Source organism: Zingiber officinale, chromosome 7A (assembly GCF_018446385.1).
Source record: "Zingiber officinale cultivar Zhangliang chromosome 7A, Zo_v1.1, whole genome shotgun sequence".
Lineage (NCBI taxonomy): Eukaryota > Viridiplantae > Streptophyta > Magnoliopsida > Zingiberales > Zingiberaceae > Zingiber > Zingiber officinale.
In genome coordinates, this window is record NC_055998.1 from 1,011,050 (window position 1) to 1,037,962 (window position 26,913).

At 44.5% G+C, this 26,913-nt stretch overlaps 2 protein-coding genes across 2 annotated transcripts; both read left to right on the top strand.

Moving 5' to 3' along the window:
- The first annotated feature begins 5,599 nt into the window (after positions 1 to 5,599).
- Positions 5,600 to 9,996, top strand: LOC122000672 (chaperonin CPN60-2, mitochondrial-like). Its single transcript, XM_042555087.1, has 18 exons — positions 5,600 to 5,846; positions 5,928 to 5,955; positions 6,149 to 6,280; positions 6,394 to 6,553; positions 6,657 to 6,832; positions 7,053 to 7,148; positions 7,696 to 7,800; positions 7,881 to 7,967; positions 8,040 to 8,129; positions 8,225 to 8,305; positions 8,381 to 8,449; positions 8,597 to 8,674; positions 8,770 to 8,865; positions 8,939 to 9,038; positions 9,142 to 9,245; positions 9,322 to 9,427; positions 9,510 to 9,588; positions 9,685 to 9,996. The coding sequence occupies exons 1-18, from the start codon at positions 5,809 to 5,811 to the stop codon at positions 9,788 to 9,790; spliced, it is 1,731 nt and encodes a 576-aa protein (XP_042411021.1). The 5' UTR covers positions 5,600 to 5,808; the 3' UTR covers positions 9,791 to 9,996.
- A 137-nt stretch (positions 9,997 to 10,133) lies between these two features.
- LOC122000673 (haloacid dehalogenase-like hydrolase domain-containing protein At2g33255) lies at positions 10,134 to 14,651 on the top strand. Its single transcript, XM_042555088.1, has 5 exons — positions 10,134 to 10,823; positions 11,904 to 11,946; positions 12,381 to 12,441; positions 13,241 to 13,375; positions 14,201 to 14,651. The coding sequence occupies exons 1-5, from the start codon at positions 10,418 to 10,420 to the stop codon at positions 14,378 to 14,380; spliced, it is 825 nt and encodes a 274-aa protein (XP_042411022.1). The 5' UTR covers positions 10,134 to 10,417; the 3' UTR covers positions 14,381 to 14,651.
- Positions 14,652 to 26,913: the final 12,262 nt, after the last annotated feature.

Below are 26,913 nucleotides of genomic sequence, written 5' to 3' on the forward strand. Positions count from 1 at the left end.
CGAGCAATTCGCTTAGTTGGGAGGGATGAGAAAAGCGCGTCGACGAAGTACAGGTGTAGTTTCTAGAGGGAGAGAGGACGGTCTCATACGTGAAATTCCAGGATTATCAGCTCTGTTTTCAGTAGAAATTAGACATTGCTGCTGCCCCTCGCAGAATGAGTTTACTTTTTCAACTGGAAAAATGAGAAGATTGATTGATTGATCAATGTGCATTGTACCGTGAGCTGGCCAAGCAGCACAATGGAAGCCTGAGATGGTGCTGCTCTAGCTGAGCTGGCACAGCTGGTCACGACTCCAGTCGGGGTGTACTTGGTTTGCTTCCAACACGATGTGCGCTCAGGCGTAGGTTTTGGTCAGACACTAGCAGTGATTAGTCGGGTTGTAATTTATTTAATTTTTTAATAATTTAAATGTTCATATATATATATTATCTATATATATATATATTATCTTGTCTGGAATCTGAGTCAAAAAAATCGTCAGGTAATGTGAATAAAATGTTGACCGAATTACGACGTCTCTGAGGGGGGGTATGCTGAGATGACTTCTATGTTGACCAAATCGTCAGAAGTCTTTTAGTCAACGTCACTTACAACCAGCAACCGAGTTGCCCTGATCCCTGGTACCCTGAGACTCGAGACAGATTCAACGAATATATAAGTAACAAACTAATACTAAAATAATAAAATAAATGGAGAGTGAATACGAGAACGTACCCTGGCCCAGGGGGATGCCCTCGGATGGGACGCTGCTCAAGTTGTCGTGATCTGGAAAAGCAGATGACTCCGAGCAGGATGAATAGTTGGATCTGACGGCATCTAGTCAAACGCGACCTATATCTGGAAGACGACATGTAGGCCGAGATATAGTAGGGGCACGCATGCCGGGAGATAGTAGTGGCACATAGGCCGATAAATAATAGCAGCACGTAGGTCGGGAGATAATAGCGGCATGCAGGCCGGGAGATGCGGCACGCAGGGCGGGATGTGACATTAGCACGAAGGCCAGAACACGATAGCAAGGTGCACTACGACGGTTGCTCGGGAGAGGTTGGACTGCATCAACAGCATGTGACGGCGCAAATCAAGGGCGGGATCGACGTCGAACCTACAGGCAAGGGTACTGGACTATCGGATCTAGCTATGGGGCTACCAACAACGATAGTGACGTTGTGAGGTCGGGCGACGATTGTGGCTGGCTGTCGCTGGAGATGGCGGCTGCATGAGAGACAGGTAAGGGCAGGGTATACCGGCAGAGCTGGCCTCGCCGGACTTGCATGGTCGCCGACAGAAGAGCCTCTCCCCTTAGGGAAGAGAGGCGGCGTGTCCGTCCCTTACCGGGAGAGAGCAAAGGCGATTGCAACGTCGACAGCTAGGGCTGGCTGCGGAGAGAGAGGAAGAAGGTGGTGGCGAAGAAGGTAAACCAAGCTACCTGCGTGAGGGGGCGACCAATGGCGAGGCGGCGACGAGCGATGGTCGATGCGAGGAGGGCGATGGCTTGCCTCAAGACCAGAGGCGGTTAGAGGCCTTTGCCGACGAGAGGAGAGGGAAAGCAAAGGAGGGGAGGGTGGCTCGCTTGCGACGAGGGAGAAGGTAACGCCAACGGCAGTGTCGTTTTTCCTCGATCGCGGTGGCGTGGCGCAAGGAAGAAAATGGCGTCTCCTCTAGTGGCGGAAGAAGCGAAGAAGAAACTCTTTTCCAATTCGTGGTTACGACGGAGGTCCTCCAATGTCATAGTGTTGGTGGCGATGGAGGTCCTCCGGCATCATAGTGCTGGTGGCGGCGGAGACATCCACAAAGAAGGAAAATGCCCTCCTCTCCACGTGTGAATGATAACCTAAAAGGGGTGCTATACTGATTTGACCAAATTGCCCCTCCTTTTTGTCCTAATTCCCTCTAAGCCCTTTAGATATATCCACATCATAGATATACAATACTGTTAACCTGCGCGACTACTGCTTTGGCACGTCGTGACGTGACTTCTCTTCTACTTTTGTGTTTTGCTGACCAAACATGTTTAATTTGATTTTTTTTTTCTTTTCTATTATTCAAATAACACATTTTTGGCTTTTCTTGTTTGCTTTTGCATTTTTTTTTTCATAGAACACTTTCTTCTTCACAACCAAAGTTGATCTCTCTCGTCATAGGTTAACCCAAAAACTAGGGTAACCCTATTTCGTCGCCACGACGTCGTCCTCGCCCTACGCCGTTGGTCCTCGCTCTCAAATCCTCATGCGGCTGCGAAGCTTCCAGATCCTCGCACCTCTCACCATCTCTCTCGTCAAACCTTCGACGAGAAGCTAGGGCAACCCTATTTCGCCGTCGCGACGCTGTCCTTGCCCCTTCGGTGTTCCTTGCTCTCAAATTCAGACTAGGGTCGTGAAGCTTCCAGAACCTCGCGCCCCTCACCATCTCTCTCATCTAACCTCCGAAGATAAGCTAGGGCAACCCTATTTCGCCGTCGCGACACTGTACTTGCCCCTCTGGTGTTCCTTGCTCTCAGATCCTCGTGCGGCCACGAAGCTTCCAGATTGCACCCTTCAGTACTGCCCCATTGTTCTCATTGTCGACCTCTCGCCGCAACCTCTCTTTGTGAGACTCCTTGTTCATAGTTTTTCTCTCTTCCCATCTTAGGGCTTAAAGTATTCTGTGATTTAATCACATTGATTATAGTCATTTTCATTTCTATTTCTACAAGCCTTTAGATGATGAATTCTTATTAATGTGGGAACAATAGAGTAAGCTTCTTGAAGTCATAACTTTTGACTTGGGTATTAGAATGAGATGTTCTACATGCCAAATCGAAGTTCATTCAAAATTTTAGAATATTCTGGTGTTGGTTTTAGAAGATCAATACCATAGTGGTACTAATCTTCTAAAACCAACACTACTCCTATAAGTTAGAGTTAGGTTAACACCATAGTGGTGCTAATCAAGTGCCCGTATTACTTCCAGGTGTCTGGAAGGTACCACATTAGCAAATGATCAGATCGAAGATGAAGACTATAAAAAGAGCATTGATGCTCGAAGAAAATAACACACTCATTCAATACTTTCGTTTAATTTTGTTTTTGCTTGTTAGGGTCGATTTGTAGCTAAAGGGGGGGGGGGGGTGAATAGCTCGTCGCGCTTCGTTGTTTTGCTTTGATGATGATGATATGCAGCGGAAATACACACAAAGAATACTCACAATGCTAACATTAGGATTTACTTGATATCCACCTCAAGAAAAGGTGACTAATCCAAGGATCTGACCCTCACTCACTCATCTACTAATAAAACACTTCTTCTCGATAACTACTGAAGACGGAGAAGTCTTGTACAACCTCTTAATACAAGAAGAAAGAAAATAAACTTATACAATATAAATCTTACAAGATTTACAAGACCCTAGTTTGCTTTCTCCGTCTCTGACTCTTGTTTAAAGAAGATCTTAGTAGTGTGTTTAATAGTTTTGGACTAATAACCTGAGGGTTGCAACCAAGTAAATTATCACTTTTTTTTTATATATTTTCATTTTATTATTAAAGTGTCTGCCCTTGCTAGTTCATTAGTAAGAGAAATAATTGTTATTGTAATTGCATGTATGCTGTTCACCTCTCCCCCTCTAGCTCTATGAACCTCTTTTATAGTACTAACAATAGACACCTAGAGTAGACACCAAGTAAGATATTTTTGTACTCGTTGGAAATTAACTCCAAGACCTATTGAACAATCATTCATGTAAGTACCAATTTGCGCCAACCCATGGAGGTTGATAGAGTTGCTTCATTCTGTGGCAAAATGTGAAACTGTCACCCCCCAAGTGGCCCCACATTTATTGGAAAGGGATAAATCAAGAGGGTTTCGCCCAATAATAGTAGTGCATGCATGGGTGAGACAACCAGTGGGGCATTCCGCATCCGTTGGGAATCATCCCCGAGCTTAATACCCTTGCATGAACCATCTGCGCCAGCACGCCCCTCTAGGGTGAGCCCCACACATTCTAAAAAGAGATAAATCACAAAGGACATTTGTCTTAGCACAACGGTCCTTTACATGGGAAGGTCGGAATCCAATGAAATATTTTTGTACCCGCTCAGAATTGACCCCAAAATCTATTGGGGCAAACACCATGCATGTATCAACCACGCTAACCAGTGGGGGGTCGACAAAGTTGCTTCATTGGAACAAAAGATGAAGTCGTCACCTTAGCAGTCTCTCTAGGGTGGTCCCACCCCTCTCTGGAAAGGGATAAATTATGAGGGGTATTTGCCCTAGTGCAGTCATCCTTTGCATGGGGAGAGTTGTTTCATTGTAGCAAAAAGGTAATAACCCTCACCCCGGGGTCCTTCCAAGATTGCTCCATGCGATTTAGAAGAGAGGTAAATCATGAGGGGTTCACCTATTATAGTGACCTTTTGCATGAGGGGTCAGGTGATCTATAATGCATTTTACACATGTTGAGAATTAGTCCCATAACCTTTTGCAATAATACAACATACAAGTATCAATTATGCCAGTCCATAGGAGCAAAGGGCATGTTATTTCATTGGAACAAAGGTAATATTCTCATCCTAAACAGTCTAGCATCGTTGATCCCACGATAAGATATAGACGGAGAATTCATGAGGATATTTTATTCTAGTGTAATGATTCTTATATGAAAAGATCAAACACTCTCGGAGTTATTTTGTATGTGTAGAAGAGAGAGAGGGAAAAAAAAAGAATATGTTAATGGTAGGAAAGGCAAAATGAGAATTAGGTACACTAATATATTAGTACGCCGTTTAGGCATTCGGAAACCATAAGTGCACCCTTGGCAAATTACTAACTTATTAATGCAACGTGAGAACCCACTAATTGCTCCTCCCTACATGATGTAGAGCTAGGAGGTAGAGTTCATTCCCAAGTAACCGAGATTCTCATATAGGATGTATTAGGGCATCTTCAATAATTAGAGTTATACAAAAAGCTTTTTTTTATGATCCCAATATGCTATAACATGTCACATCAACATTCTAAAAATCTATTGAAATAATTTCAATAGTTAGAGTTCTAAAAAAATTTTGTGTGATCTAATTAATAACATGTAATTGCATGCTTATATGCATATTACATCAATTTCAAAAAAAAAACAGCTTTGAAATTTCATTATTGTTCTTGAAATACAAAACTCTGTCCTCTTGGGGCGGTACGATAATTAAGACATGGGGTGTTGTCGCATAAGGTATTGGGATCAAAATTCGACATGACCGAATATAACCTCCCTCATGAGGACGAACGAATCACCTTTTGTCACTTGAAATATAAAACTCAAACCTTACCTGCATAATAATTAAATTTTTTTTTCAGATTTTTTTATTTTTCAAAGCTCTTTAAATATCTTGCATTGAATGTCCTTAGGACGATCGAACTATTGCTGATGTTTGGATGTTACGCAAGAGCGTCTTAGTTTTTGTATTTATTCGATGGACGGAATAGGTGGCGGATTGACCGACCGTTCACCCTATTACATCGCAAGAAGGCGTCGGCCATCTTAACGAACGGTCCAGATTCCGTTCACGTAGCAAGGCATCAAGGACATCTGACTAATGTTTGTTTGAAAAGTAAAAAAACAGAAAGTCCGAAACCCTAAACCCTAGCGAAGACGCACACCGCACCTACTGGGTTCTTCGAGTCTCGAAGGTTCGTCTCCTCCCCGCCCACCGCCGTCGTCTTCCCTTCCCCTCTATTTAATCCTCAGAAAGCTGCTCTTCCACTTGTTCTTCTCCACGGAATTATCGGATACTGCCGATAGGCCTATTTTTGTTCGCTCCTCGATCCGACCATGTATCGCGTCGTTGCCTCCCTCGCATCCAAGGCTAGGTAAGTTTTATTTACCAGAAAGAAATGTACCAGTTTGTCCGTGTTCCATGGTGATATCTAACTTGGCTTTTCTGCCTTTAGGGTTACCGGAGGTAACAGCAGCCGCCAGGTATGAATGTCAGGATTTTTTTGATTGTGATGAATTTTATGGTCATTAATGTTTTCGCATATTGAGTTTTCTTTTTGACAAGGCTTTTATTTTTGAATTGCGATCATGAGGATATGTTTGGGGGTGATGATTGAAATAGTTGTCGGATTATTGACGATTGTACTAGTATACGATTAATTGTTTGTTGGGTTAGATTGGAAGTAGACTTCGTTGGAGTAGAAACTATGCCGCGAAAGATATCAGATTCGGTGTGGATGCGCGTGCTTTGATGCTCAAGGGTGTGGAAGATCTTGCAGATGCGGTGAAGGTGACTATGGGCCCAAAGGTATTGTTTGTTCTGTCAAAGATCATTCATGTGATCAAGAAGATGTGCGTTTCGTGAATCGTGATACAATGATTTAATATTTGATTCGTTTCCCTCCTGCTATTGGTTTGAAGGGACGAAATGTTGTTATTGAGCAAAGCTTTGGCGCACCCAAAGTGACAAAAGATGGCGTAACAGTAGCAAAGAGCATTGAATTCAAGGATAAAATAAAAAATGTGGGTGCCAGCCTTGTGAAGCAAGTCGCCAACGCAACCAATGATGTTGCTGGTGATGGTAAGTGAAATTTTTGTGTGTTCTTTGGTAATGTTGAGTTATTTGTTAAATGATTTGGCTGCATTCTTTTTGGCTGATGTCTTTTTTCCCTCAATGTATACAGGAACAACTTGTGCTACGATTCTTACAAGAGCAATATTTGCTGAAGGATGCAAGTCAGTAGCAGCTGGAATGAATGCAATGGACTTGAGACGTGGTATCACCATGGCAGTTGATGCTGTTGTGACTAACTTGAAAGCCAGAGCAAAGTTGATTAGCACATCAGAGGAGATAGCTCAGGTACTCAGTCTGGTATCTAGAATGCTCTCTGGTATCTAGAATATCATAAATCATAATACTGCAAAAAATCCATGGAAAAGCTTCATCGTAACTTTGGAAGATTGCACCTTCTGATTTCGTACCTTTTTAATTCTGATTACATCATTGGCGGGAGCTTTGTGCACTGGATTGCCCTTTTTTTTATTGCATTATTGACAATTTAATTGATTTTCCTTCAAAGGTTGGCACAATATCAGCCAATGGAGAAAGGGAAATCGGGGAACTAATTGCAAAAGCTATGGAGAAAGTTGGCAGAGAGGGAGTTATCACAGTCTCAGTAAGTGACATATTCTAGGTGGTGAAATTTTATGTTATTTCTATTTGTTGTCTGCTTGCTTTTTTTGTTTCATTTAATAACATTCAGTTCTGTTTCTCTTCCACTATATCTGCAAGTAATATTGTCAGTTCACCCTCCATCTGCCATTCTCCATATGAAAATGACGGTGGAAAATACTACTGTATTAGATAGCTACTTCGAATGTTATCTGCCATTCCTTTGTTTTATGCTCCAGGAAAATAAAATATTTGTGATTGTTTTTTGTTTCATTTAATAACATTCAGTTCTGTTTCTCTTCCACTATATCTGCAAGTAATATTGTCAGTTCACCCTCCATCTGCCATTCTCCATATGAAAATGACGGTGGAAAATACTACTGTATTAGATAGCTACTTCGAATGTTATCTGCCATTCCTTTGTTTTATGCTCCAGGAAAATAAAATATTTGTGATTGTGCATTCTGTGGACTCTGTCTGCTTGTTAGTCCTTGTTAAGAATTTTGTTGAGCTTTCTTTTTTGGCTTATAAATTTGATATGCCTTGTTAAGGATGGGAAAACTCTCTGTGATGAACTGGAAGTTGTTGAAGGAATGAAACTTGACAGAGGATACATATCACCATATTTCATTACTGACCACAAGAACCAAAAATGTGTAAGAAGCATATCTGATCAAGTGCTTTTCATTCAGGTAATGTTTCTTATTGCTTCAGAATCTCATTTCCTATTTTGCAGGAACTTGAAGATCCTCTTATTTTGATACATGAGAAGAAGATCTCAAACATCAATGCAGTAGTTAAGGTGTTAGAATTGGCATTGAAGGTGAAGTATCTTGATTCACAATGTGGTACAGTTCATATGACAAATACTGATGCTTTTCTTTTGTGTGCTCAGAAACAAAAACCTTTGCTAATTGTCGCTGAAGATGTAGAAAGTGATGCTCTTGCAACTTTGATTCTTAATAAGATTCGTGCTGGAATCAAGGTCAAGAATGCACTTTTTCTATGTATTGGTAATTGAATTCAGTTTTGCTCCTAGATTGATCATATTCCAGCACTGACCCAGTTTTTACTGTATAGGTTTGTGCGGTTAAGGCCCCTGGTTTTGGGGAGAACAGGAAAGCCAGTTTGCATGATCTTGCCACACTCACAGGGGGATCTGTCAGTACAACTTTATGATAGACGTTGTTTTGTGATCATTAATATATAGTGACAGTTATTTACTTGATGGTTTAGGTCATAACGGAAGAACTTGGCATGAATCTTGAGAAAGTGGAACTTGAAATGCTTGGAGCTTGCAAAAAGGTGTTGCTATATTTTTTTTCTTTCTTTATTTGTGTCTATGTCTTAGAGTCAGTACCCCATTTCCTGAACTGGGAACTGATCAGTGACACAGTCATTTTTAAAGGGGTCCAATTCAAGGTATCTGATTCATAAATGATTTAAGTATAGGTGACAATCTCAAAAGATGACACTGTGATTCTACATGGTTTGGGTGACAAACAGGCTATTGAAGAGAGATCCCAGCAGGTCAGTTCCTTCTACCTGATCAATAACAAGGTGAAATAAATTAATGGACTCATGTTTGTATTTAGCTAATGATTTTAAACGTCCTTTCATGCCAGATACGATCTGCCATTGAATTGAGCACTTCGGATTATGACAAAGAAAAGTTACAAGAGAGGTTGGCTAAACTTTCTGGTGGAGTTGCTGTCCTTAAGGTAATCATTCAAGTTAGAGAATCACTTCCATGACTTGCACGCTATATATCTCATTCACATATCGTCATTGCAGATTGGAGGGGCTAGTGAATTGGAAGTTGGTGAGAAAAAGGACAGGGTGACAGATGCTCTTAACGCCACAAAAGCTGCTGTCGAAGAGGGCATTGTACCAGGTAACTGGTTTTCCATAATCCTTGTCTTTTGTTCATTCCTAGATTTTTTTAAAAATTTATTTTCTTCACAATACTTAGAAGTATACTCGTTTGCTGTTTTTAGGTGGTGGCGTTGCGCTTCTTTATGCATCTAAGGACCTGGATAAGTTGCCGACAGCCAACTTCGACCAGAAGATTGGCGTCCAAATAATTCAGAACGCCTTAAAGGTCCTTCACAATCTTTTTGAACTAAACTTTGCAACTTATTATGCCATATTTCTAACTTTCTGTTCTGAACTTTCAGTCTCCAGTACATACAATTGCTTCCAATGCTGGAGCAGAGGGAGCGGTGGTCGTCGGCAAGCTTTTAGAACAAGATAACGTCGACCTTGGTTATGATGCAGCCAAAGGTCACATTAATTCCACTCAAGTTTCTTAAAGTAGTCTTGAGATGCTAGTTAAAAACTTTGCTGATGTTTCCTTTACATCCAGGTGATTATGTCGACATGGTGAAAGCCGGCATAATTGATCCCTTGAAGGTTATCAGAACTGCTTTAGTAGATGCTGCAAGGCAAGTAAAATGATGTTTGCTCTACCTTCCCAACCAAAAACCCCACATGGCTCATTACATCCAAACTCATGTTTACATGCGTCTGTTTTATTTCAGCGTTTCTTCATTGTTGACTACTACGGAAGCTGTAGTCGTCGAACTGCCAAAGGATGAGAAGGATGATGCTGCTGCGGGCGCGGGCATGGGCGGAATGCCATACTAATTTCGTCCAAGTATGCAATTTCATTAGATTGTCGAGTCAGGATTTGTGTCATATTGCATGGCAGCTTTCTTTGTGATAGTAGTCGAGGCTAGTGTTAACGCTGAAAGCCAGTGAGTCGAGTGTCTCTTGTCGCTGCCAAATTATTCTGTTTCAAAATGATTATTACCATTGCAATAATGGAAGACAAAAATATAGACGTCATTTAATTGGAAGGTTGTCGATTTTAGACGGAGATCATCGTTATAAATATTGTAAGAATGGGATTATCCTGAGGTAATTCTATTTTTTTCCTCAATTTTTCTCTTTTTTAATAATAGTTTATTTGCAAAGAGGGCTTTAACAATTTAATTTAGCACCTGGTGCAGTCCATAAATTTCCTTGGCAAAACATATCAAAATTATGACGATTGTATTTATTTTAAATTTTTTTTTTATCGAGTGGACCTGGCGAATCCAGAAGTTATTAAATAATTTTAAAACGAATTTATTCTATAAGTTTCGCTTGGGGTCCACGTCACCTCCATCTCAATCAGTTAATTGTTGAGATGGAATCATCAGTCACCGGCTAATCGCACACACAGCATCTTTTATGTGCGTTGAGGCCTAACCTTTTTCTGCCCCCCACCTGATGCCGCTCTTCCTCCCTCCGCCTCCTCTCTTCTGCAACGGCCGCTGGTTCTCCTTCCGGACCGTACTCTCGCTCGCATTCTCCCCTCCTCGTCGGCTGCGTCTCTCCCCCATGTCGTCGGCTGCCGATGACGGCGCGGCCGCTGGCGCCAAGAAGGGGCGACTACGAGGCCTTGTGTTCGACATGGACGGGACCCTTACGGTGCCCGCGATCGACTTCGGGGCCATGTATCGTGCCGTCTTGGGGGAGGAGGGGTACGCCGCCTGGCGCTCCTCCAGCGCCAGCGGCGGTGGCGTCGACATCCTCCACCACATTGAATCGTGGCCGACGGCGGAGAAGCTGCGAGCGTACGAAACGATAGCTCACTTCGAGCGACAGGGCCTCGACCGTCTTCAGATTATGCCTGGTTCGTCGAATGCCCTTAATCCAACTGCTGGGATCCGCTATTATTCTTTAATTTGTCGAAGATGGGTGCCCCCGGTTGCGATCTTGGTGTGATTAGTAATTTGTGAAGAGCATTCAGCCATCAGTTTATCTTATTTTTAAGGGTGATTTGAGATTGATCTGTAGCACCATTGATTATACAAGGTTTTGGGTTAGTTATTTTGCAACCTAAGAGGGTTCGTTGGTTTACTATTAAAATATGTACTCTAATTTTTTGCATTTAGAGTTTGAGAGATCAAGAGTATGCTAGTGTTCTGATACTTAGATTGTGCAGTGCTCGAGTGAGAGTTGCTCCAAGAATGCTTGAATAGTGGATTATGATGAAAGTATGCTTGGGTCTCTATACTTATATCATTTGGTAGTAGAGTAGGTTGACCTGTTCCATTTCTAGTGTCTGTGTGGAGTTTACTCAACAAGCTTTTAGAGACTGGAGAGCACACTGTTGAGTTAATTTGTCTAGTTTGATTGTACAATGTTTTTGTTATTTTACATATGATTCATAAACTTCAGTCTATCAAGCAAGCAAAGAATGGGTGAAATCACGCAGGGACCAAACCAAAAATGTTAAAGTAAGATGCAAGAATTTCAAGGTCTTTCTAAAGTAGAGAAAAGGAAGCCAATCCAATACACTCTTATTGAGGGTGCATATGCTAGGATAACTTGATAGTTCAGATCTAGAGGCATTTATAGTGTAGTGGTCTTTATTTTGAGAGGAATTTATTTCTTCTAACTTGTTTACTAATAAATTTTAAAGATAAATTACTAGGTAAATGATGAGGACACCACATCATTGGTATATGATAGTGTGTTATAATTTTTCTCTAATTGAACAGCTTATTATATGTGATCCTTCTTTATCTTGTAACTTTAACATAATTGTAAAAATCATATGTTTTTGTATAGAATAATATGGAATATGCTAAATAGTTTAACAGATAAATTTAGGTAAATATTACATCCTAGATTCAAGCTATAATTCTACACACACAAACTCAATATCCATTTCAATATTTTATTTTTTGATAAAATAAACATATTTCAGGTGCTTTGGAACTTTGCAAGTACCTGGATTCGAGGGAGATAAGGTAATTTTTTTCTTTCTTTCTTGAAGCTTATACTCTTATTTATTCATGTGCCTTATCTTGTAGACCTCCTTTCTCTCTTCAAGTTGATTATTGCTTGAAGTTTTATAGTGCTTTTATGCTTGAATAATGAATGTCAGCATATATTTTTTTAAGGCATATTTAGTATTACTTTGTATTTAAGGCATATTTTTTAAGATATTTCTCTAAGGCATATTTAGTATTACTTTTTACTATCTCTGTGTTTGACACTTAACCAGCGCTACACTACAGGTGATACTAAATTGAATGTGCCAATGCATGATAGAAAGTGAAGGGACATGTTATTTAAGTAACACTACTTTGCCCTGAGTAACATTCATTAGCTGTGCTATTGTTTCTTTTTATGCTTATCTGCATTATTGTTTAGCTTGCTTATTACGTAAAATCTTTTTCAGGAGAGGTTTGATAACTCGGAATGTCAAGGCTTCTGTTGATATATTTCATCAGCGGTTTGGAGTAAGTTATTATTTTGTTTGTATTCATGGTTTCCTGTACCTTCATTTTTTACTTGAAAATAAATCTGTCAATGTTTATGTGCATGTTATTAGGGTATGTGTAATGGGTAGGTGTAAAAGGTTTATAGTTTGTCGTAGAGTCCTATAAAATACCATGAAAAGATGTGTCTTTCAAACATTGATATAATTTAATTCTACCCACTTCTAGATGGTATCATAGCTCTGTTAGAGTTAGGATTTCTACAATATTTCCCGTTGGCTACTTATTTTTTGTACAGTTGCAGCCTTCCCTCATCCCTGCTTTCTTCTCCCTTTCTAATTCTTTCTCAATTCTTTTCTCTTTCTCCATGCTAGACAACCTCAACAGCACTGCTGCAGATGTGTTCCCTCAGACTCAGAAAAATTGTGTGTGTGTGTGTGTGTGAGAATTCCCCGTCATAAACCTTCTCAATACAAAACTTACCATAATCAACTGTCTTTCTAGATTATTAATTACCAACTTGAATTAGATGAATGGATTGAACACAAATGTGGTACCTGGGCGAGAGTTGAAATCATTCTAGATTTATGGACTACTTTTACCAAATTTTTTAGCTGTCCAAGTCTTTGGTTGATTATATGTAGGAATTAGGATGTTGCCAACTTGTTTTGATTAACATGTAGTATGTTAACGTTTACTCATCTGTTGATTTGATTGATATATAGACATTTATGTTTTTGTTCATAGACAAAGTTTTACTATGTTTGCTTAAGTTGAAATGTCTTCTAATATTACAATGCAATATTTTCTTTGGTGACAGATGGAGTTTGTCCCCGCACTGAGTAGGGAATTTCGCCCTTACAAGCCAGACCCAGCTCCTTTGTTGCATATCTGTTCAATTTGGGATATTCCTCCAAGTGAAGTCATGATGATTGGTGACAGCCTCCGGGATGATGTGAGTGAATTAATTCCTGTAAAATATATCTCAGAATAAAAAAAAAGTATACATCAACCGCCAAATTCTCCATCATGCAATTCCTTCTAGTTGCCTTTTTTTACTCTGAATGTTCAATGTCTCATTATGTTTTTTTTTCCAATATGCCCATGTGCTATTTTACTGTGATTGTCTTGTTCTCTTATTTTGAGTTGTCACCAGGTTTTCATAAAAATTACTGGTCTATGACATACCTTAATGATCACATTAACTTCCTTGATGTGTAAATTGAAAATGGTTAGTCCCAAGAACTTGTTGGGAGTTGCTAAGGCCTCTTTATCAACTGATCTAGCTTCTCAGGCTTGAGCAGTACTTATAGGGGATATTGCTTCCAACTTTCTGTAGATTATTCATTGAAAACCTTTTCTATCCTTTGGTACTATTTTATTCCAGCGATTGGATATGAACTATTATTGTTGCAATTTGATATAAGAAAGATCAAACATCCAGCAAGCTAAACAAAATGAAAAAGCAGTGAAAAGTAGTCTTTGGATGTCTGTCTGGCATCATTTCTTGTACAGTACAAATTAAGTATAGGTCTCCTCTCCATTTGTTCCCCATGAGGGGATACCAAAAGTGTCATCAGAGTATGATCACACTTTTGCTTCGAACACTTGCCATTTATATATGCATCGTCTTGTAGTCCTGTTTCATTCAGTATTTTTATGCAACCACTGGTTGTGTATTAAGTAGATTTAATTGCATAATATCTTCCTAATAAATAACTAACTCGAGCTCTTTGGTGAAGTTAATGATGATAAGTGAATTATATTTCACCATTTACAGGTGGCCTGCGGGAAGAGAGCAGGAGCTTTCACATGCTTGCTGGACGAAACCGGGAGGTACGACTCTCTTGATTCCTATGCTGATGATCTAAAGCCAGATTTCAAGGTGTCTTCACTTTCTCAAGTTTTATTGTTGCTGGAAAATCATTTTGAACTGGTGCCGCGACTTCAAACAGCCTAGATGTCTTAAATCTATGTAAAGTTTGTTTTTTTAAAGATGAGACGACTGTCATCGATGTTATCTTGCTACAGTCAATTGTTGATTGGTAATGTCTAGCAAGATTATGCGACTGGTTCTGATGGTTGGGATTCTATCATACAAGGACAATTTGGGTTCCAACATGTAATCTTTTTTAAGTCCCAAGTGGTTCCATAGAATAAATTTTCTGAATGGAACCTGTGAACTACGGATCTGTCATTATAAAATTTAATATATGTGACCTTTTAATCTCTGTGTGTGTCCTTTTTTTGTATTCTCAACATTGTCAAAATGTTATTTGACAAAATGCTCGACAGGGACTTTATATCATTAGGTCATGTTTTCGTCTTCTCAACATTCCCAATGTGATATTTGACAAAATGCCCAACGTGGACTTTATAAATTGTGGAATTGGAAGCTTTCGTGCCCATCAACGTAGAATAGTCCTTGGTCGGGTAATTGAGAATAACATGGATCACCTAGTGTAAAGCTTTAGTGCTGATGCTATCCCATTCAACATTTTTACTCCGGGTTATAGTACAAGGAAGAGTGCTAAATTAGATCCCACAGTTCATCCGAGTTGCTATGTGGTGAGATGCTTGTCATATGAGGTCACGGGATCGAAACTCAGGGTAGTCGGAGCGTAAATCTCCGGTCCCTGTGCAACTCACCCCACCTACCACATGCTTGCTCAGGATGCTGTGATTTACCTCCCTCGTGATGACCTTGGGTCGGGTGCGGCGGGGGCACTGGGGGCGAACGATTTCGCCTTTTTTGCCACAAGGAAGAGTGCTAAATTACTATTTAAATATCTACGATTTAATTTCTAATTATAATATTTTTTCTTTAAATAAGTGGCGGATCCTCGGACCACTTTTCTTTTATCCTGAGCATGTCTTTCTTTTTTTTTCTTTAATTATGTATTAGTGGGAATGAATGATCCCTATTTATTTTACAAGTAGAGACTATCCATCCCCATCAATATATACATAGGGAGGGTTCTTTGGAACGCAAAAGGGAGTATCCTCTAGATCGTAAAAGTGGCCCAGAAGATTTCTTCTCTTACTAGAGGCAGGATCCTCTGGATCATTTTTTACGGTCCAGAAGATATTCCCTTTGCATACATTAATGGAAATGAACGATTCCCACTTATTTTACAAGTATGGATCATCCATCCCCATCAATATATACAAAGGAGCATCCTCTCGACCGTAAAAAGTGATCCAGAGGATCTCCTCTCCTATGAGAGACGGGATCTTCTAGATCACTTTTACGATCTAGAGGATGTTTCCTTTATATATATTGGTGGAAATGGATGATCCCTCTCTATTTTATTTTACAAGTGAATATATATATATATATTGATTCGGCGGTAAGAACAGGGGACCCCCGCTCTAGGGAGTCAACGTCACGTGAAAGTCAAAGGGCCAGGTGGCCGACCGTAGATGGGTGGGTCGAACGCCCGGCCCGCTGACCGGGGTCTAACTGATGGCAAAGGGCGCCCCAGTAGGAAGCTGGGCCCCGACGCTCATGGTACAGGATCGTAGAGCCGAGCGGAGGACACGCTCGGCCGAAACATGAGGAAACATACTGCTAACAGTCTCCACAAAGCACATCACCGAGAATCTTCCAAGTAGACCACTATATGCGCCCGGCCGGACGTAAGGCAGCAAGCCGGCCGGACGCCCAGGAGCGCAGGCCGGCCGGCCGGACGACCGGCCAGAAGCAAAGGGGAAAAGGACAAGGGACATCTTTTCCTGACAGTGGGCATGTTCCACATTTAGGCCATACTCCAAATCTTACGACAGAGGATTCCGCTGTCCCATCGAAGACATGCTTGGACTGTAGCAGTATAGAATCAGGTAAGCTCACTGACAGGCCCTTACTAGGGTATGGGCTAAGGACACGTGTACACCTCGGTATGTGTGCATCCGCTTCTCCCCAGCCCTATATAAAGGCCCTCATCCTTTGCCGGAGGTACGTGTTCTACAACTTTCGGAGCCACTTTCTTGTTGAGTTTTGCCTGACTTGAGCGTCGGAGGGTCGTCGCCGGGAACCCCTTCCCGGCCTGACTTCCTTGCAGGTTCGCCGGAGCGTCGTCCGACCGGCCTGAGATCCACGTCAGCGACTCGGAGAGAGCCACGTGCCCAGCGTCTGTTGATTCAGCTTTCGGACAGGATCAATTTGGCGCCGTCTGTGGGAACGCTCCTGCATCCGAGCGGAAGCAATGGACGAAGCTGGACGACAACACACGGTGACGCTTTCCACGGAGGAACTCGACGCTCTGATCGAGTTGAGGGCCGCCAAGCTTGTGGAGCAAAAATAGAAAGCACCAGCCGAGCGGCAGGAGCAGCAAGCAACGTCAGCATCTGGTGGCCGAGCGGAAGCACCACAGGCCACCGTTGCATTCCATCGGGCCCTATTCCGCACCCCTGAAGCCGCAGCAACTAATCGAGATCGGGGATCTTCTTCGGATGAAATGCCTAGACGAGACGACAGAAAAGGGAAAGCCCCCCGAGCGGACGCATCGCCCGAGCGGATTAATCACCAATTTTCAGAGGCTATTCTACGAGACCCTCTGCCCAAGCACTACGTGCCTCCGACGATCGACGAATACAATGGAACCACCGATCCGGATGATCATTTGGGTAAGTTTGATAACACGGCAACCCTGCATCAATACACAGATGGGGGGAAGTGTCGGATTTTCCTCACCACCCTCTCTGGGTCGGCTCAACGGTGGTTTCGGAGATTGCCGGACGGATCTATCTCAAGCTTCAAAGACTTCCGAACGGCTTTCCTCCATCACTTCGCAAGCAGTCGGCGCTATCAGAAGACTATTGTCAGCTTGTTTGCCATCAAACAGGAAGCCCGCGAATCGCTCCGAGCCTACATCCAGCGGTTCAATTGAGTGACTATGGATATTCCAACGGCCACCTCGGAGACCATGATGAATGCCTTCACACAAGGCCTAGTGGATGGGGATTTCTTCCGATCACTCATTCGGAAGCCGCCTCGAGACTCCAACCACATGCTACACCGGGCCAACGAATACATCAATGTGGAGGAAGCCCAAGCAGCCCGGAAAAAAGGAACTCCGACCGAGCGGGCTCCTCCTGCCGAGCGGAAGCCGCACGCTGCTCAACCACCGAGAGGACCGAGGGCCGAAGCAATCCGCTCCCCCCATGCAAGGTCCCACGTGCAAGAGGTAGCTGCCGCTCGGCCCAAGCCAAAGAAGAAATGGACCCCAATGTTCTGCTCCTTCCACCGGACGGATACGCACAACACAAGGGATTGTCGAAGTCTTCCCTTGATTGCTCATCCTGTTTCCTGAAGTGGTGGTCGACGATCGCCCTCATCCGATATGCGACAGAGAACTCATGAAGCCGATCAGACTCAAGCTGACAGGAGAAAACAACAGACTCCCGATCGGCATCGCTCTCCGAGGCGGGAGAATCGCCGAAGGTCTAGAGAACGGTCCCGACCGTCCGCTCGGGAAGAAGAAAATAGAAGTAATACTTCCCGAGGCGAGATCAACATTATTGCTGGCGGGCCGACCGGAGGCGACTCTAACCGAGCAAGGAAGGCGAGCGTCCGACAGCTCCAGATCCATGCGGCCGGCTGCAGCCAGGAACGGGCAAGTGGACCCGAAATCAGTTTTGGGCCTCGGGATTTGGAAGGAGTCGAAGTCCCCCACGACGATGCTCTTCTCATCAAAGCGGTAATAGCCAATTACACTATTCATCGCGTTTTTATTGACACAGGAAGCTCGGTCAACATCATATTCAAAAAGGCGTTCGATCAATTGCAAATTGACCGCGCCGAGTTGCTGCCCATGACAACCCCCCTCTGATCCGACTGGCTATCTCACTGGGAGAAGAGCCGCTCAGGAGGACGCGGACAACAAACTTTGTGGTGGTTGGCTCTCCCTCATCATACAACGTCATTTTGGGACGACCGGCGCTCAGCGAATTCCGCGCGGCCGTCTCCACCTTCCACCAGAAGATCAAATTCCCCGTCGAGGACAAAGTGGGAGAAGTACGGGGAGACCAACTAGCAGCTCGGCGATGCTACGTCGAGATGGTCCGAGCTCAAGCCAATTCCGCTCGGAAGTCGCCACGGATCGAGGTGAATGCTATAACTGAGAAGCCTCCCTCTCTAGTTTATGAAGAAAAAGAGGAAGTGCAGATTCACCCGACCCGAACGGAGGCCACAACATTCGTTGCGTCCGACCTGGAGGCAAGCCAAAAACAGGAAGTGATCAAATGCCTCCGAAGAAACTGTGATGTCTTCGTCTGGTCAACGCACGAGCTGGCCGGAATTTTGCCGAGCATAGCGCAGCACGAGCTACATGTCCGATCGGACGCTCGGCCGGTGAAGCAAAGAAAAAGGGATTTCAGCGCCGAACAAAATGTCATCATCCGGGCGGAAGTTGAGAAGCTTTTGGAGGCCGGCCATATTCGCGAGGTGCAGTTCCCGAGCTGGCTGGCGAACGTAGTATTAGTCTCCAAGCCGGGCAACAAGTGGAGAGTGTGCATAGATTTTCGGGATCTCAACAATGCTTGCCCGAAAGACTTTTATCCTCTGCCTCGGATCGATCAATTGGTGGACTCCACAGCTGGCTGCGAGCTGATATGTATGCTCGACGCTTACCAAGGCTATCATCAAGTGTCGCTCGCCCGAGAAGACTAAGAAAAAGTCAGCTTCGTTACAGCCGACGACACGTATTGCTATAATGTAATGTCGTTCGGACTAAAGAACGCGGGAGCCACTTATCAGCGATTGATGAACAAAGTGTTCAAAGAGCAGATCGGGCGAAATCTGGAAGTATACGTGGACGACATTCTCATCAAGTCCGTCCGAGCGGTCGATTTCTTTGAAGACATGGAAGAGACTTTCCGAACGCTACGGAAATATGGAGTCAAGTTAAACCCACAGAAGTACCTGTTCGGAGCAAAAGGAGGGCGTTTCTTGGGTTACATAGTGACCGAGCGGGGCATCGAAGCAAATCCCAGCAAAGTGAAAGCCTTACAAGATATGCCGCCTCCAAGAAATCTGAGGGAAGTGTAGCGCTTGACCAGTCGGATAACTGCTCTGTCCAGATTCATCTTAAAGACCGCCGACCGGAGCCTACATTTTTTCAAAATCTTGCGCAAAGCCACCAAGTTTCATTAGGACGAAGAATGCGATCGGGCGTTCGAAGATCTGAAGACATATCTAAATTCTCTTCCGGTACTAGCCAAGTCAACTATAGGTGAGCCACTTTATATCTACTTATCTTCAACCGAGCAAGCCGTCGGCCCGGCACTAGTAAGGGCGAGCGGAGAAGAGCCTGTATATTTTCTGAGCCATATTTTAAAAGATGCTGAATCTCGCTACACTGGGCTCGAGAAACTAGCTTTCGCTTTGGTCCTCGCCGCTTGGCGCCTCCGTCCTTATTTCTTGGCTCATACTATCATCGTCCGGACAAATAGCCCATTGGGAAGAGTGCTGTTGAATCCCAAAGCGTCCGGACGGCTCATTAAATGGACGACGGAGTTGAGCGAATTCGACATCCAATACCAGCCCCGGTCGGCGGTAAAGGCGCAGTCCTTGGCGGATTTTGTCACCGAAGTACAAAGGCCAGAACCCGAAGCCATGTGGAAGATATTTGTGGACGGATCGACCACTCGGCTCGGGAGCGGTATTGGTGTATTGTTGGTTTCTCCCGAAGAAGAAAAGATGCATCTATCCGTCCGGCTTGATTATAGAGCTACGAATAATGAAGCAGAGTATGAAGCCCTTATAGCCGGCTTACAGGCTGCTCGGCATGTAGGGGCCGGACGGGTGACGCTACATTCAGACTCCCAATTGGCCGCTCAACAACTCTCAGGCTCCTTTGAAATCAACAACGCTCGGCTCAAGCTTTACGCTCAAGCCTTCGAGAAACTCAAGGCCGACTTCAGAGAGGTTATTATCCAGAAGATACCCCGAGCGGAGAACCAAGCGGCCGATAAGTTAGCCAAACTCGCAAGCTCAATAACGTCGGTCGCCATCCAGCAGCCAATTGAACAAGTTTCGCTGGTGGCTCACGTCGACCGGATGGAGGGCCTCTCATTTCCGAGCGACTGGCGGACACCCATCATGGAGTTCCTCCGCTCGGGTGCTACACCGTCCGATCGGGATGAAGCCCAGCTACTAAGGAGGAGAGCCGGTCGGTTCACACTCATTGGTGACCAACTATACAAGAAGGCTTTCTCTCGCCCACTGTTGAAATGCGTGAGCTCGGAAGACGCGGCGTACATCCTCCAAGAAGTGCATCAAGGATCCTGCGATGGGCATCCGGGCGGACGATCGCTGGCTAAGAAAATCCTGCTACCCGGATACTTTGGCCATCTTTACAAGAAGACGCCGCTCGGACCGTCGCGAGTGCCTTTCTTGTCAAAGGTATCATAATTTCTCTCACCGACCGACAGAAGAAATGAAGGCAGTCACTGTGTCCTGTCCCTTCGACCAATGGGGAACGGATATTGTGGGTTCATTCCCTATGGCGACCGGGCAGCGGAAATTTTTACTAATGGCTGTCGATTATTTTTCCAAGTGGGTAGAGGCCGAGCCGCTAACGAAGATCACCGAGCAGATGGTCAAGAAGTTTATCTGGCAGAACATCATCTGTCGATTCGGCATCCCCCGTCGACTTGTTTCAGACAACGGTCGGCAATTCACAGGAAAGATGCTCGAAGATTGGTGCAGAAGCTATGACATCGAGCAACACTTCACGTCTGTGGCGTATCCTCAAAGCAATGGTCAAGCCAAAGTAGCCAATCGGGAAATTCTTCGTATTCTGCGCGCTCGGCTTGACCACTTGGGAGGAAGCTGGGTGGATGAAGTGCCTGGCGTCTTATGGGCCATCCGCACGACCCCAAAGGAAGGAACGAGCGTCACGCCTTTCCATCTGGTGTATGGAGGCGAAGCGGTGATTCCTGTCGAAGTCGGCGTCGAGTCCGTCCGGATCCAGAATTATGATGATGGCAACGCCGAGCGGAGGAACATGGAGCTGGATTTGGTCGACAAGGAGCGAGCCAAAGCGTCCGTCCGGCTGATGGCGTACCGGCGACGAATGAAGCAAAACTACAATCGGCGTGTAATCCCCAGATCATTCCAAGTAGGCGACTTGGTCTGGAAGAAAGTAAAGCCGGTCGGCGACGTCGGCAAACTGGAGGCTCCTTGGGCAGGCCCCTTCAAAATCATCGAAAAGCTCCGCTCGGGCGCTTATTATTTGGAGGTTGAAGACGGGCGACAGCTGGACCGACCGTGGAGCGCGAATCATCTCCAACCTTATCAATCTGGGTGAAAGGTGCACTGATGTAACTCGCTTTTGTGTATATTTTGGTCGCCTATGTACTTGTAATGCAGGCAGCAAAATGATAAAAAGGATGACAAATAGCTTCGCCGAACGGCGGTGTTCAAATTAGCCTTAAAAGACCGTCGAGCTCCGACGTTAAATATCGAGAGACGAGTCGGCGTCTATAAATCATCCGAGCGGAAGACCGTCGAGCTCCGACGTTAAATATCGAGAGACGACGAGCCGGCGTCTATAAATCATCCGAGCGGAAGACCGTCGAGCTCCGACGTTAAATATCGAGAGACTAGTCGACGTCTATAAATCATCCGAACGGAAGACCGTCGAGCTCCGACGTTAAATATCGAGAGACGAGCCGGCGTCTATAAATCATCCGAGCGGAAGACCGTCGAGCTCCGACGTTAAATATCGAGAGACGAGTCGGCGTCTATAAATCATCCGAGCGGAAGACCGTCGAGCTCCGACGTTAAATATCGAGAGACGAGCCGACATCTATAAATCATCCGAGCGGAAGACCGTCGAGCTCCGACGTTAAATATCGAGAGACGAGCCGGCGTCTGGTGTTCACCTTTTTTTTTTTTTTACATGTCACAAGGCTCACCAAATTGATAAAGATTGGAACTCACATAAACAAAATGAAACACGTGTAGTAAGGAGTCTCAAGTCGTATTTTTCCAAGGGTAACTAGTGTATGTGTGTGAATTCTAGATTCGGTTCCAATCATAATCTAATTTCAATTTGAATACATCTTCTGCCAAAATTAGACAACAACAATCAAAATCAAGATCTAAGAAGATTCACTCTCATCTAAATCTGATTAAAATTCATCTCATTAAATTAAAAACAATCATTAAATTCGGATTCCTTGGTATCATCCAATCAAATGAATCAGTTTCTTAATTCTTAACTCACAATCACATAAATAACTAAATACAAAGCTCAAACAGAATTATAGAAACTGAGATAACATCCAATTCATAATCACATTCACTCCACAATCAAGCTCAACATCAAGACTACAATTCTCTACTTCATTCAGCATCGTTAAATAGAGATACACATCTAGAAACATCAAGTTAAACATTCAACAATTCAATTCAATCTCGGCACAAAGTATTCATTTGAAAGACAAAGAATTACTAAATTCAAGCATTAAAACTAAGCATGAACTTGTAGAAACGAAATAGGAAATTCATAGTAAAAAGTAAATTGCATCTAAACTATCAGATCCTCAGATCTGAGCAAGATAATGAATAATTCAAAAGAAAACAAAGATGCAGAAAATTAAACTGCAAAACTAAAATCTAAGCCATCTTCAATTCAAACTACTCTTCTAATGAATCTCTCCCTGCCGTCACACAAGGATCCTTAATGAAACCTCACTTCGGACTTGAAGAAGAAGCTCTCAAACACTAAACTCAATTCAGAATTCTCCAGCACCAAAGAACATCTTCCCGGAAAAGCTGGAGAAGATTAAATCTGCCAAGCTCGAAATTCTGCAGATCTGAAATCTGGATTCTCTGGATCGAGACTCTCAGATTGAGAGCGAGCCACTATCAACTGAGAAACACCTCCGCTGATGGCTGAAACAGAGAGAATATCCGAACAAATCTAAGCTCTGGAGAGGAGATCGCCGGCGCGTACAGAGGATCAAAACTTGGAAGCCAACGGATGGAAGCTCCGACACCAATGAGACTCACTGAGAAGTAGATCTGGAAGAGGATGGGGAACACCGGCGTCGCAGCGGAGAAGAAGATCGCACTGTGGAGGAAATCGCGACGCCGAGCTCAGCTACTGTAGCTTCTCACGCGGGTTTTTAAACCTCCTCAGTTTTGATCGGACGGCTGAGGATTCTCGGTGCTTGATCAACGGTGGAAAACATCTCAGATCTGGATCAAGAGGTACTGATCTTCATCTATGGTCCAGATGTACTCCTCATTAAATCGGATGGACCATATGCTTGACGGATGGCTCAGATCTGCTTGATCTTCAATGGACGGTCCAAATCGATCCAGGTCTTGATCGCCTCATCTTGCCCTAGATTTGAGCCAAGTATGGTCCAATCTGATCGGGTCCATGACCCTTTTGATGCCTACAAAATAATAAACAACTATTAGCACCAAAATACCATGAAAATAGACTAATTTACAATTAAGTCCAAGATCACATGCAAATTATGAAATGCAATCTAAATGTGAGATTATGCTGTGAATAGTCCAATAAAAACATGCATTATGATTCAAAATAATATAGCTAAAATCATGGTTATCAGCGTCTATAAATCATCCGAGCGGAAGAGGCCAATAAAAAGGATGCAATTGTCCAAGAAACTCGCCGTCAATATCGTTCGATCGTCTCTACGTTCCGCTCGGCCCAGTACCCAAAGGTACTTCATCGGTGTCTAGCGAGTGATCTCTGCTATCAAAGCGGAATGTTGCATATTGGAAATATTACATATTTAGCCGAGCGGAAGGGCAACGCCAAATACTTGCAAAAATGTCTTTCCGAATACCAGAGATGTGATAATAGGCGAGCGGACAACACACATTAACTAGCAAAAGGACAAAGTACGTGAAAGGAAAATGTTGCATTAAAATTAAAACTTTAGGCCGAGCGGCATAAGTACAAAAAAAGATCATTTTTTGGCCTGGTGGCCTAATTACATATAAAGACGTCTATTCAATGTAATCATAAAGATCTTTGGGGATATTGTCCAGAAGCGTCACTTGATCGCCGGCCAGAATAGTAGTGGACTCCGGAAGAAGACCCTTGGACTTCAGATAAGTGGTGGTGGCGGTCATAGCCAAGTCGAAGGCTGTGTACATCCGCTCGTAGATTTTTTCAGAGAATTCAGGCGAGCGGATGTAGCTCTGTCTTAGGGCAGCGACCCGACTCGGCTCGGCCTCTTGATATTCTTTGAGGGCCGCCTGGGAGGCAGTAAAGAAATCCTGCAGATTCTGAAGTTTCTCCGCGTCGGCCGAGCGGCCCGCCTTCTCTCTATCAAGCTGCTCCGTCAGCTCCTTTACCTTCAGCTCCAGGCCCCGAGCCTCCACGTTCTTCTTCTCCAAGTCGGAAATGGCCGTGTTTTTCCGAGTGGTGGCCAAGGTTATTTTTGTGTCGAGCGACTTGACTTGTCGCTCGGACTCGGCCAAGGCATGAGCTTGATCGGCTGTCTTTTTCTGCTCGACCGCCAACAAATCTTGAGCTTTCTTCAGCTCCTTTTGCAGCTCGGCATACGAGGGCCCTTGAGAGCCGGACGGGCCGCTAACTGCTTTCAGTTGTCTTAATTCCTCGTCCACCATCGCCAGGCGGTTGGAGACAGCTATCTCTTCCACCCATCTCTGGCGAGAGAATTAGAAGTTGTTAGTGGCCGAACGGAGATAATGCATACCAAACACTGAAGAAAACAAACTTACCCCCGTGGCCTCCTGCATATGGCTATTGGCCAAATTTCGAAGGGGGATCAGCGCGACGCGCGCCCGAGCGTCAGCCCACATCTCGGCTAGGGGCCCCTTCAAGGTGATGGTGTGCTCGGGCATGGTTGGACGATCGGCCTCTGGCAGCAGCTCTTCAGTCGGGAGATGAAGAGAGACTCGTACAGTGCGGCCATGGTCGGGGGTCGTCCGACCGGCGGTCGGAAGAGGATCAGAAGCCGGCGCCGAAAACTGAGAATGAATGGTTGAGCGCTTGACTGGTTGACGAGCGGGCGGAAGGGTGCTGACCGGAATAGCTTCAATAGGGTCCTCCGGCTCGTCCCATTCCGAAGGCGTCCGATCAGATGAAATAGCTTCGATTTCTGGCGCCTTGCCACGAGCATGTGCAGTAGCTCGGGCAGACGGTTGAACGGCAGAGGTAGCCGAGCGGAGTGGAGTTTCCACTCGGCGCCTCTTCGAGGCGGGTTGTCCCTCTTCCCGAGCGGAACCTTCTTCTTGGACAGTTTGTTCTCCGCTGGGAGTGGCTCCGCTTGCCACATGCTGTTGAGAAGCCTGAGCGGCCGACTCTGCATGAGTCCCGCTCTCCCCTTCATGCAAGGCGACCGGCTGGATGCCGAGCGCCTCCATCTCCTTTGCTGCCGCGGCTTCGAGCGCCACCGCCTTTCTCTTCAGAATGCCGGTCATCACCGACTCCATGACGAAGTCCGCTGCAAAGGAAAGGAGAAAAATCAGTTAGCAATCAAAGCAAACGCCCAAGTAAAATTCTTACCGAAGTCGATCGGAAGAAGAGTCCGTATGGGACTCAGACCGAAGATGTACATCACTCCTTCATGAAGAAGCTTATTGATGTCGAGCCGTAGACTGGCTAGCATGTTTGCAGCATGGAGGTAGTCCGATCGGGTCTTGAATTTCTTCAGCTCAGGAGTGGGGGGTAGGTCGACCTGCCACTTGGTCCGAAAATTGGCCTGCTCGGGCATACGGATATAGAAAAAATACTCCTTCCAATGTTTATTGGAAGAAGGCAGTTTGTTAAAGAAGACTAAGCCGGGCCGAGCTTGAAACATGAAGGTGCCCGGCTCGGATTGCTTGGGGTAATAGAAATAAAAAAAGATGTTCGGTCGGAGGGGGATGTTGTGGATTTTGAACAAAACAACAACCCCGCAGAGAAGGCGAAAAGTGTTGGGTACCAGACTGCCGAGCGGAACACCGAAAAAGTTACAAACATTGATAATGAAAGGATGTACAGGGAAACGCAGACCAGCGGTAAACTGGTCGCGGAAGACACAGAAGGCTCCGCGCGGCGGCCTGTGTGGCCGAGCGGAGGGACCGGCCAAAAGAAGTTCAAAATCATTGGAGATTTCAAAATTGTCTGTTAGAACATCAAAATCATGCTGGTTGAATCGGGACTGCATGGTGGTGTACCATGGGCCGAGGGACTGGTCTTCAGGATGAGAAGAACTAGCCATGATCCGAGCGGAAGGAATAAAAAAGGCGGAAAGGTAGAAGAAAGGCGGCAGCAAGTGAAAAAAGGCCCCAAGGATTGAAACTGAGGAAAGAAATGCGGAGGAAACACCGGAAATAAGGAAGAAAAGATATAGAGCCTTACTGCGAGGAAAAAGATCAAGGGAGAGGCGCCGGAGAGCGTCGGAGAGCAGGAATGGAATCGTCGGAGCACCAAAATACCAGGGACGAAGGTAGAGGTCGCGAAAGCAAATGAGGGGGATAGGGGAGAATGAAGA